The sequence below is a fragment of the Carcharodon carcharias genome, chromosome 17, assembly GCF_017639515.1.
Source record: "Carcharodon carcharias isolate sCarCar2 chromosome 17, sCarCar2.pri, whole genome shotgun sequence".
In the NCBI taxonomy this organism is placed as follows: Eukaryota; Metazoa; Chordata; class Chondrichthyes; order Lamniformes; family Lamnidae; genus Carcharodon; species Carcharodon carcharias.
The window spans coordinates 121,591,269-121,604,039 of NC_054483.1; the positions used below are offsets into that span (position 1 = coordinate 121,591,269).

Here is a 12,771-nt window from a genome sequence, read left to right on the forward strand (position 1 = left end):
ATGTCGGAGCCACGACATCAGACAAAATGCAGCCGGACTCCTCCAACATTCACTCTAGTCTGCTGAGTGACTGTTGAATCTCTGCCTGATGTTCCGCCTTCCGTCTTTGCATCTCCAGCATAGATTTAGTGGCTGCTTCCAGAGGCTCATCATCTGACTTGGACTGAACAGGTGGATGGTGTCCAGCTGTCCTCTGAGTGCTGGAGACCAAGGCTGTCCCTGTCTCTGATTGCTGCGGGGACGTGTCAGTGAGGTGTTCCCAAGAAAGTGAGCCCGAGCCTAATCTACAACTGTGCCCTACTGATGTCTGTGTCTCTGAGTTGGTGGAGGGTGCGTGTGAGAGCCATGATAGTTGTTCCAGAGCTTCCTCTTCGGGTGAAGTCTGTGGGCTCGCACTGTTGCTGGACTGGCTTGGGGGCCTCAATATGCTGGTGCTTAGAAAATAGAGTCTCATTTAATGAGCATGAGATAGATAAGACTGCACGTGAGTCACTGTGAATGTCAGGATTTGATGAAGTGATGGAGCTGTGATTTGTACTGGGTTGCTGGGAGGCGCTAATCTCCACTTCCCACAGGAGCGACCCCTGTCCTCCGCAGCCAGCTCAGCTGCAGCCTCCTTGAACTCAGTGAGGGCAGTCGTGTAGGCTGACCCTCCCCCCCGGTCTCTCTCCCGCCTGTTGTGCGCCAGCTTGGCCTGTATGAAGAAGAAAGGCAGGTGATGGGCAGGGATGGAGCAGAGGTTGGGTGAGATGCATGTCCCCTGTGTGTGGTGAGCCCCTTCCAGAAGGGCCAGAGGATGGAGTGTGAGCAACATGGTAGATGAGATGGTGGTGATGTGGAAGTCTCAGTGAGAGAATGAGTGTTGATATGTGTCCCTCGCTAATGCTTGTGTGAAACCCCTGAAGTAGCAAGGCTGCTACTTCTGTACATTACAGTCCAAATATATAGCTAAATCTAATTTTGTAAATACCATATTGTTGTATAATCGCTGCTGTTATATTTTTAGTCACCAACTATGTCAGATTTAAGTATCCTGATCCATCAACCTCCTCACTCTATGAAATTTTGGCTAGTTAGAACAGGCCAAGTTTCCTCGTAGTTCACTGATGAGTTAAGAAGTGTTTCCCAGTCAGAACTTAATAATGGTAGTTGTTTTAAAGGAGAATGTTGCTCACAAACCATCCTACTACAAGGCTTGCCAAACTTTGAATTACCATGAAGATGTGGCTCATCCGATTGAAGTTAGTGTAATTTTGGATGAGGGCTTAGGAAAACCTTCTGGCTGCCCAACAGCATGGAATTCAAGGTATTGGTACTGTTACTATGCTTAACCATTTAGTTTGGTTACCATGGTGCATGTTCATTTTCTCTTCACGTAAAGGCCTTCCAGATGACGTACCTGCTGCCAGAGATCAACAGGAAGCTGGGCCATCTGATAAGCATATTTCATACACCCCTGACCATGCAGACAACAGCTCAGATACATCTCAGCTCCAGGTACCCTGATGGAGGGGGGATAAGAGCATTTAGCAAAGCATGCAGCACAAGTGCAGAGGAGCAAATGGATAAGGCTCTAGGATTGGGAGCAACCAGAATAGAGGGCCAGTTGACTTTGTTTTGGGAGCCATTGTACAGTGAGGCTCATTGATGAGTAGATTCTCTAGATGCAACATTTTAAAAATCTACATTGCGCATTGGGCCACTTGCTTACATGGGCACAGCAGGAGCAAGGTCAAAATGTTTGATACCATCTAGGACAGAGCAGTTCACAGATTGGCCACCCAATTCACTGACATGAACTCACTCCACTGTGGCTGTAGTGTGTACTATCTATATAGGATACACTGTAGTAACTCACCAATATTTCTGCGACAGCACTGCCAATCCTGGGACCTCCAGCACCTCCAAGGTAAGGCCGGGGAGTGCATGGGAACACAGTCACCTCCAAGTTACCCTATAAGTCACACGCTATCCCAGTTTGGACATGTATCGCTGTTCTGTCATCATTACTGCGTTAAAATTATGGAACTCCTTTTCTAATATTACCGTTAGAATTACCTTCACTTTATGGATTGCAGCATTTCAAGAAGACCCACTACCATTTTCTTGAGGGCCTTGCTAGTGACAAGTGAGATATCCAGAGAATGGATTAAAGAAAGCTCGCTCCAGAAATGCTGCTTCAACTTGAGAGGATTTGGCAAATATGCAGGCGATTTAGGCGAGCCGCTTCAGCAGACTGAAGTAGTGGGAGTGAATGGGCAAGAGCAAACGTTCACTGCGCTGTACTGGCAGTAGTTGACAGAATTGACATTTTAGATATAAAAAAAACAGAACTTAAGCAAACCTGCTGTAAATCTGTGTTTAGAACAAATTCTCCTAAACTTTCCCTTTATTCTTTTGGTGATGATCTTGAATTTGTGTTTCATCAACCAGTTGAAATGGTCTCTTCCTATTTGTTTTTAAAATCTTTTCTAATTTGAATACCTCTATCAGATCTAATATATCCTGAGTTCAGGTTTTATGAATCTCTTATCACTAAAGCTGCTCATTAGTGAATCTCTTTTAAATCTCCACTGGAGTAAAGTAGATATGCAAAACTAGATACAATATTCTATGCTCAAAATAAAAATTTGTCTGGCTTTAGCTTACCTTTTTGCTTGTTGAACTGTTTATCCTATTTAGGAAATCTATGAACCCTTCTACATAGCTTTATCAACTTGTCTCTTTTTTTCCCAATTTTAAAAATTTGTGTAACTGAAGTCCTATGCATCTTTGTATATCCCTAATGCCATTAGGGACTTGTTAATAAAGGAAATTGAATGTGCAATCTCTATAATTAATTCTTGTGGGGTGCTTTGACAGTGATAATCTAAATATGCAATTTGGAATTGGGAAGCAAAATGAATTTGTTATTCTGTAGAATATCAAACAACTCTCTTCTGTGGGCACTTGAGTAAATAATTTGAAGTGCGGTCAGGCATTTAACTGGCAAATAAATTGATGAGATATTAATATTGTATAATTTGTGTATTGAGCTCAAAATTTTCAATGAAGCATTGAACAACATTATGTTGAACAAGGCTAATCATTGTTGTGCATTCCCTTATATTCTGAAACAAATCTACAATAAGCTTGTAACAGTCCACTTAGCTACTTCATGTGATGTTTTACTGATCCTTTTTTGAAGCTACATTGCTAAAACGACATTAGACCAAACGTCATGTTCATTGTATTATAATCACAAACCAGAGATCTTGGAAAAAGTACAAAACTTAGTAAATACTTCATATGATGAAGTAGTAGATAATAGAAGAGCAAATAAAAATTCTCAGAATATTGTCACTAAATAAAATTTAGTTTGTAGCCCATTTTTTAAAAATGGAAGCAGGAGGAGAATAGAGCAGTTACCAAAAGAAAGAATACCTTGGTACTGGAGCAAATCTAATTTTTACTGTCTAAGTGGAGAGGAAGTTCTACTGTAACATATTGATAACATTCAGGTCAATATTTAGTATTGACAGTGCAGTACAAGAAATTTGGTTCATTTTCCACAAATTTTAGTATGAAAACTAACTTGTGTGTTCCAAGATACAAAGTAATGTTTAATTTGTTTTCTGTCCACTTGCGCCAATTTAAGTTCAAACAAGAAATTCTCAGGATAATGTCAATTTGTAAGGAGAGGTTATTATCAAAATCTACCTTGGGGTTTGCACTGCTTTTAAAATATTTCAATTGTGTCATACAGTTCAGCAAATAATTTAAAGTGTTAAATCTCCCAGTCAATAAATGCACCGAGCTCCACAGTCCTTCAGGAAAGCCCCAGGTTTAATCTTGCCTTTGTGCTTGATCAGCTGGTTGTAGCTAGAACTGCATGAACTTCAGCAGTAACCACTCAAATAAAATCAAACTTTCCATCATTTTCTGAGAAAAACTTCTGTGTAGGGCTTGCCATTTATTCTACTTTTCCCCCCTCATATTATGTGTGAATTTTACTTTTAAGAACATTGTGGGTTAATGTGGAAATTCATTTCTGTATATACAGAAATTGTAAACTAAATTGTAAACTTCAGAAAGGGAGAAGGAAGGGTACGAAATAAGAAATAAAACATAATTCCAACATAAGTTACATTGTGCAAAGTCCCTTATTTGTTTAAGTGGCGTGCACAGATATTCAGCTACAAAGAAATTACTGGTTCATGTAATATTTGTTTGCTCTGGATATTTCAAATATGTAATCAATAATTAGAATTCTTATTAGATATTGTAGCATCCTTAGGAATAAAAATACAGTTGAAAATGTTCACTTTCCAGCTGCCAAAACAGCTGAGTAACTTGTAACGAAGTGCAAGTGTTTTTGCGTGCACGGGATTCAAAGTTTAATACTTGATGGATATTCATGTAATCAAATTCATTTCATGTAGAATGAAGGCCCAGAGAAGGATTTTTCTCTTAGAATGATACAGCACTGATGGAGGCCATTCAGCCAATCATACCTGTTCACTCTCACTGAATAAAGATAGTGGAACAAGTCATTAACTTTAGATAAACAATAAGTTTAAAGCAAGTTTAAAGTGGGGAGGCAGGATGTGGTGGTATTGTCACTGGACTGGTGATCCAGTGACCCAGGGTAATGCTCTGGGGACCTGGGTTCACATCCCACCAGATGGTGAAATTTGAATTCAATAAAAATCTGGAATTAAAAGTCTAATTATGACCATGAAGATTGCCATAAAAACCCATTCAGTTCTCTGAAACCTGCCAGACCTTCCTGGCCTGGCCTATGTGAGTCCAGACCCACACCAATGTGGTTGACTCTTAAATGCCCTCTGAATGAGGGCAATTAGGGATGGGCAATAAATGCTGGCCAGTGACACCCACATCCCATGAACAAATAAAAGAAGTTTCATCATGATGATGAAACTTGGATTAGTTATCAATTTTTTTTCCATTTCTCAACATTGTGAATTTGATAGTTAACCAGTGCTTTCCCTGCATTGACTTTAATTTAGAAAAGGTCCATTTGCTACAATTTAGATTGAAGCTTTCTCTGACATTACGCAAGACTTTGGTGTGAAATTAAATGCATTTCAATAATCAAACTTATGATTTTCAGTACTCATTTTCTATATTTTCACTCGTTGTTTTGTGAGGTGCTTGCAATCATGGAGATGTTTAAGTTATCCTTGGAAATTTGATCATTTGGTGCCTCCAGTTTGGAAGAAGAAGAGCAGGAAGGGTGAAATCTGGTGTATTTTTCATACAAGACACCAACTTTATCATAGGGAAATCATGCAATCATGGAACAAAAAAAGAAAAATTATCATTTTTATACAGTTGTTACAAGAAATTACATCTGCTAGACCTGCATACAAATACAGATGCTGACCATGATAATAACTTTCTTGTTATTATTTTCCCAGATTGGGCACAGCTGGCACCAAGCCTCTTTTCTAAATTTATCCCAAATATCCTTCCCCCTGCTTTGGAATCCAAGCTTTCAGAATATGCTGCTCAAGACCAAAAACTCCAGCGAGAATTGATGCAGAATGGCTTTGCCAGGTAAAATTTAGACTCCATGTTTCAAACCTACCATTGTAAATATGGTTGCTTATTTACTAGGGGCGCAGTTAAGTTTAACTTTTTTTTTTCTGAAAGACCCTAAAGTTGCCCCTTCCTCCAGCCTCATTTCCCAACTCCATTGAAATGACTTTCACCTGCACGCTACTTATAATTGTAGGTTTGAACACTTTGTATGTAATAAAGCTACCCGGAATCGGTCCTAATTTTGTGTTTAACCCGTGTCTTTGTTCTACCCTCGCAGTTTAGTGCTAGAGATTACTGTAAACTGCTTCCACGGTTTGAGTGTTTGTTTTCTTTTAGTCTTAATTACCAGAAATGAATGCAGTTTGGTCTTAGAGCACTATACTATTCAGTCTCCTGTTTGCTTTGTTGATTGCCATTCTGCAATGATTGGGCATGTTGATTGTTGAGTCTCCTCTTAGCTATTTCAACATCATTTTTGCAGTATGTTGTCTTTTTTTCTTACTACGTGTTCTACTTTATGCTTACCCTACTTACATATTTATTTGGTAGGTCTTGAGCTGCTCCCTAGATTGAGCTGTTTTCCTACTTTAGCCAATTATATTAGAAAGAACAGTGTTCTCTGCTCCACTCCACACTCTCCCATGATCTAAACTCAGTATTCTACGCTATCCTAACTCTTCTGATAAGTATGGCTGCATTCTTTCCAGCAGTTCATTTTTATACATCAGGCTTTACCATAACTCTCCAGCTTGAGTAATTCTGTGTGCTCCTTCGTGATGTACTTTTTTGAAGCCTTGCTAAAACCTAGCCACACCAATATGGTTTTCCCCTCCCTGTGGGCCATGATTACCATGCCGTGGAAGCCTTGGTATTGTAGGTCCCTATCTTTGTGTGAAGAAAGCACTTTAAGTGAGGGGTTCCACTCTCTCAATCTGAATTGTAACAACTGATTTTAGATTTTTATAATGCCGTATGATTGAGTAGGGAGCTTTCTTCACACAAAGATATGGACCTGAAGTACCAAGGCAAGTACCATTGTACGGCGATCAGGGCTAAGCCATGGGCACAAAATCATAAACGCAACATTGAAACTGCTGTGTCAATAACAAATCAACATTCCATCAATTTGCAGCGCAAATATAGTGCGGTGACAATGAGAAGCTAAAGTATCCAACTAATCTCATTCACCACCAAAACTGCCATTGCAGCAGTTTCTGGCCGATTTTTACCTTGTTTTCTGTGTTAATCTTTTATTCTTAAAAATAGAGAACACAATAATTCCACTTGAGATTTGCAACAATCTGTGAGGTGACTACTGTCATTCCCATGTAGCAGTATAATTATAGGATAAATCGAATATAATTGCCATGCTTTTTGCTTCACTTTGCAGCTGAAATGTATACAATAGTATTTATTTTGAAATGGAAAGTTAAGGTATTTAAATGTGACTATTAGTGACTGAGCTGTCTGCTGTTTGGAAATACATTTACAGGGAAGGACTGATTTCCAAGAAGTAGTGATTGCACTAACTAGGACAAATAAGCAATGTTTTTATGTCGAAATAACTTCATAGTCTATTATTCAGATACCCATCATGAAGATGCATTTCCCGTTTTTTTTTCTCATTTCAATTACTCTGCTATTAAAAATGCCCCTTCAGTGATTAACTTGGACCTTAATGTGTTTCTGCATTCATTTTCAATTTTGTTTTGAGGTGTGGACTGCAGCAGGTAATATTTATTCAAAGTATGCTAACCTGTACATTTAATACATTAAAATGCAGAGCTCCTTGTAATTGCTGGAAAATTGAATACACAAGCGAACAATTAGAAATTGCTGATTTAAAGGAGATGCAAACTCTATGGGTGGAATTGTCCCAGATTTGCACTAGGTGCAGTAGTGGGCATAAAAAAAGTTGTTTTACCCGGCGGCTGCAATGGCAGGTTTTCACGGCGTCTAAAAATTCCCACCTCATAAATTATGCAGTCATGGGAAACACGCCTGATCGCTGATGGCCAGACCCCGATTTTCCCATTACGCTGCTGCTTCCTCACGCCATATTTAAACTGTAGGCGTGCATACAGCTCTCAATGCTTATAGCCCAATTGCTCTGGTAATGACAATAGTCACTGAAGCCAACAAGAGCGCAGCCCACCAATTCAGTGACATATCCCTGGGACACCTTCTGGACACCAAGGAGCTCCACCGCGATGTTCCCTACCCCCGCTCTGGCCGCATGAGGCCCATCAGTCGCACGTCACTCTGGCTTGGGAGCCAGTGGCAGAAGTGGTCATTGCCAACGCTGCACACAAGAGGCCGGCTATCCAGTGCAGAAAATGGATGAATGATCTCATCTTTGCCACTAGGGTAAGTCAACCATCTCATCACTCTAAACTACACACTCTCAAGGTCTTCACACACTCAGTGGCATCTCACTCACTGCCAGCTCGAGGGACATCACCACTCACTCTCACACACACACACCCTCACATCTCCACCTGGCCTTATCTCCTCTAGTGGTAGCTTCCTCATCCTGTCCATGGCTCCACTCAGCACTCATGCACACCTGGCATCCTTCTCATTTGGCCTGGTATGTGCCTTGCTCATTCTCTCTCTCTCATTCTCTCTCTCTCTCTCTCTCTCTCTCTCTATTCTTACCTTGAATAATGACAATCAACAGGAGCGGTCCCAGGCGAGGGGTGGACTGCCAGACATCAAGGTCCTCACTTCATTCACGAGCCATGGCCAGAGAGGACATGCACCATTCCTGCGGCAACAGTGAGGTCAGCGGCAAGCACCCACATGAGGATCCTGCACCACACCTCTCAATGCTACTCTGACCGACTGTTCTTTGTTTAACTTGGCAACCTTGACCCCGATCCCAATGCTAAAAGCACCTTGGATGAGGACCCTGAGAGCAGCACCATTGAAGACCCATCACGGCGCACACCCACACCCTCCACCAGCGCAGTGGCACGCACCTCGGTGTGACCTAGATGTGGAGCTGCCTCTGGATCACAATCTGGTGAGCACAGCACACAACCTGTACACAGCCAGCAGAGGCAGGGACCTCATTGGTCGGTGACACTTAGAATTGCTGGAGGCAAAGAATCTGCGAAGTCTGAGCCTGATGATGAACCTCTGTTCTTGGTTCTCAATTATCTGGTGGAGCTGCAATCGTGGGAACATCAGGAAGGGATGTCTGGTGCACTCCTCCGATTGCAAGGGACAATGGAGGAAGTCCATCCACCTTCAGTCTGAGGTGATAACACTGGCATGCCGACGCACCAGAGTCAACACTGGCAGAATGGCGGCTGGTCCAGGACATTGTTCTGCACTGTTGCATGGGCTGAACTCCATAATTGACGCAATAGTTGGCCTCCAACAGTGTCAATGCAAGAGGGATATGGGGCAGCTTGATCTCATTCCAGCTTCTCCTTCTCAAAGAGTCAGCCAGAGGCTGTCAGGTACTCACAGGGAGGAGGACCAGCAGCTCAATACCTGGGCCATTCACTTGGATAACTCTGGGAATGTTCAGCTGATCCAAACCCCTTCTTCTTTTGACCCTACCATCTCCAGCTCCACAGAAATTCACCAAAGCTCCTTAGGCAGCACCTTCCAAACCCATGACCACTACCATCTAGAAGGACAAGGGCAGTAGATAGATAGGAACACCACCACCTGGAAGTTCCCCTCCAAGTCACTCATCTTCCTGACTTGGAAATATATCACTGTTCCTTCACTGTCACTGGGTAAAAATCCTGGAACTCCCTTCCTAACAGCACTGTGGCTGTGCCTACACCACATGGACTGCAGTGGTTCAAGAAGGCAGCTCACCACCACCTTCTTGAGGGCAGTTAGGGATGGATAATAAATGCTGGCCTAGCCACTGAAGCCCACGTCCCATGAATGAATTTTTTTTTAAAAAAGGCCGAGGAGGGTGTAGCTGGCCCACAGCAGGACACCCAAAGCAGGCCAGGCCCCTCCAGGCCTCGGCCCTCCACAGGATGCATGCTGAAGTCATCGCAGACAGGGTGTAGCAGTCAGCAGGCTGCCTCCAACTCCGCTGTGGATGTCAGGGGAGCACCAAGACGTAGCAGCAAGGCTAAGAATGTTAAGAAGATGCAGTAGCACAGTGTGGCCGTGGGTTTAATCTCTCGTACATAATATACACTTTTGTAAATAAACTCCCAAGAATGGTTCTGATGAAGAGTCATTCAGACTCGAAACGTTAACTGCGTTCCTCTCTGCAGATGCTGTCAGACTTGCTGAGTTTTTCCAGCTATTTTTGTGTATGTCTCAAGAATGTCTCCTTGCTTATGGCTCCTTGTTCTGATGAGCAGTGTTTGTGTCACTCAGATGTGAAACCTTGGTTCTTGCACAAGATAATCTTCAGAGTAAAGTGATGGTCCGGCTTCACACTCACTGGGCACAATAATGATGTGTGCACCTCAGTGGTGCTTGTTGTTGCTGCTAGAATATGATGGGCAGCTGTCATGGAGTTCCATCATTCTCTGTGTACTCTCAGCACCTTTTGAGGTGAGCTTGACCTCCATCTCTTCAGCATCACTGTGCTCCTGAAGGGGTCAGGTGCTAAAGGCTGACAAAGGACCAGGCTGCATCCCCATTATATAAGCCTGACCACAGCACAAGCGAGCTGCCCTCAACCCGACAGGAGTCAGACATTTACAGAGGCTATGTAAGGATCTATGGGGCAGAATTTTCTGCCTGTTGGGCCCGACCCAATCTCCGGCGGGCAGGGAGCCAATCCCTGCCAGAGAAGCGGGCCCCGCCGCCATTATAAGTGGGTGGACCAATTAAGGCCCACCCAGAGTGACGCCCTGCGGGAAGCGCTGTGTGCTCCCTGTGCGGGGTGGTGGGGGGGTGGATTCCCCAAATGCGAGAGTGCGCTCTCTCACGCATGCACACGAAAGAGCGCACATCTCCCTGAGGCTAAGTGCTGCCTCAGGGAGATCGCTGACAGCTTTATAAACTTAAAAAATAAAAAAATCCTTAACATGTCCCCCTCACGTGACAATGTTAATAAACTTCACTGAAACTGTAATAAACTTTTTTAAACCCTACATGAAACCTCATCCCGCCGGTGGATGAGGATTCGTGTTTTTTCTATTCCCCACTGGGGCTCCTGGCCGACACGACAACCTTAAGGTTGGACGGGCAGGTCCTTTAATTGTTTTAATTATCCTGTCAATGGCCTCAATTGGCCATTGACAGGTCGGCGGGCGGACAGCTGATCTCGCTGTGCCCTCACCTTCCTGAAGATTTAAATGGGGTGGAATGATGATGGGGGTTCTGCCCAACGTCATCCCGCGTCAGCCCACGGAGTGTCCTCACTGTATGTCGTCGCCATCCTCCTGGAATCTAGCAACTATTAGGGCCTCCACTGCCTTTTCATGACAGGAGCCTTAGAATGAGGGTATGTGCACTGCCATCAGCCACACAGGAGGCAAACGTTCACAGATGCAAGGTGTGAGGATATCAGGACTGTCCTCACTACATCTTGTCATCATCCTCCATGAATCTTGGGGCTATGAGGACTTTCCGAGCCTGCCTTACCTGGTCAGTGCAATGGCCCAATTGCTGGCATCCTCTCCTTCGAGGATCTCATCATCATCACCCCATCAATGCCCTTCTCATCGAAGGAGATGTGCAGCTCTTCCATCTCCTCCTCAGCCAGGGCCTTTCCCTGTTGCAGTGGCAGGCTGTGTAGCGCACAGCCAGCTACAGTGATGCGCAGCACCCTCTGGGGACTGTATTGCTGTTGAGGCACCAGAACCTCATTTTCAAGATGCCTATTGTTTGGTCCACCAAAATCCGGGTGGCAGCATGAGACCCGTTATACCGTCGCTCTGCTGCAGTTGACCCTCGAGGCGGCCCCATCAGCCACTTCCTCTGTGGGTAGCCCTTGTCCCCAATGAGCCAACCCTGCAGCCTTTGTGGACCCTGTAAGATGTCAGGGCCTGAGACCTAAAGATGTGGGGGAAGAAATCATGCGCAGACCTGTAGGATTCATTTATGTTGGTCGCAGACCAGCTGATCTTTGTAGTTGACCTAGTTGATTGTTTGATGCCATGGAGATCTAAGCGCCACGTGATTGCAGTCAATGGCACCCTGCATCTGTGGAAAACCAGAGATCTGCATAAATCCCAGCACTTTTGCTTCTTGGCTTTCCTGATCCCATCTGAAATGCACAAAGTTCTGTGCCTCCTTGAAGATGCCGTCTGTGACCTCCTGGATTCACTTGTGCATGAAGGCTTGTGAGATCCCACACAGGTCACCTGTGGAGCTCTGGAAGAAACTACTGGCGTAAAAATTCAGCACCTCGGCCACTTTCATGGCCACTGGCATTGGATGCCCTCCATGTTCCCATGGTGCCAAATCTAGCAGCAGGTGGGATATGTAACCGACCAGTTCCCTAGATATGCACAGTCTTTGGCTACACTGGCCCTCAGTCATCTGCAGGAGTGACAGACACCGTCTAAAGACCCTAGGTCTAGTGAGGCGCCTGCAAGCATTGGTTCTCTGTGGATCTTCAGCTGCAGACACAGCAGGCCCTGCCGCCTCTTCATCTTGAGGGAGGCGCTCCTCCCTTTGCCGAGCAAGGACCTCCACCGCACTCCTCTTCTTAGTGGCGCTTAGATCTCCATGGCATCAAACAATCAACTAGGTCTTCCGCTCACTGAAAGATCAGCTGGTCTGCGACCAACATAAATTAATCCTACAGGTCTGTGCACGATTCCTTCCCCCGACATCATCCCACCCCATTTAAATCTTCAGGAAGGCGGGGGCACAGCGAGATCAGCTGTCTGTCCGCCGACCTGTAAATGACCAATTGAGGCCATTGACAGGATCATTAAAACAATTAAAGGACCTGCCCATCCAACCTTAAGGCCAGGAGCCCCGGCGGGCTTCAGAAAAAACATGAAACCTCACCCACTAGCAGGATGAGGTTTCATGTAGGGTTTAAAAAAGTTTATTAAAGTTTCAGTGAAATTTATTAACATGTCCCATCTCGTTCCCTGTGAGCCATAAGGCATACTGCTAAAGCACCAGGCTTCATGACCCTGATCTTCTCCTGCAGGATCAAAGAGAGAGAGAGAGAGAGAGAGACATGTGAGGTAGCCCATGTGTCCTGAGAACCTCTCTTGTTAAGTCTGAAGGCCCCTTCACACATGCTGGAGAGCGCTGGCCACCACTTGGATGGCC

The 12,771-nt window shown here is 44.3% G+C and overlaps 1 protein-coding gene across 1 annotated transcript in view; it reads left to right on the top strand.

Annotated features, from left to right (window-relative positions):
- Positions 1-12,771, top strand: part of cacul1 (CDK2 associated cullin domain 1) — a 103,851-nt gene that overhangs the window by 77,532 nt on the left and 13,548 nt on the right. The window contains exon 7 of the mRNA XM_041209922.1: positions 5,421-5,559. Within this exon, the coding sequence (XP_041065856.1) occupies positions 5,421-5,559 (139 nt within the window). The remainder of the gene's footprint in view (positions 1-5,420; positions 5,560-12,771) is intronic.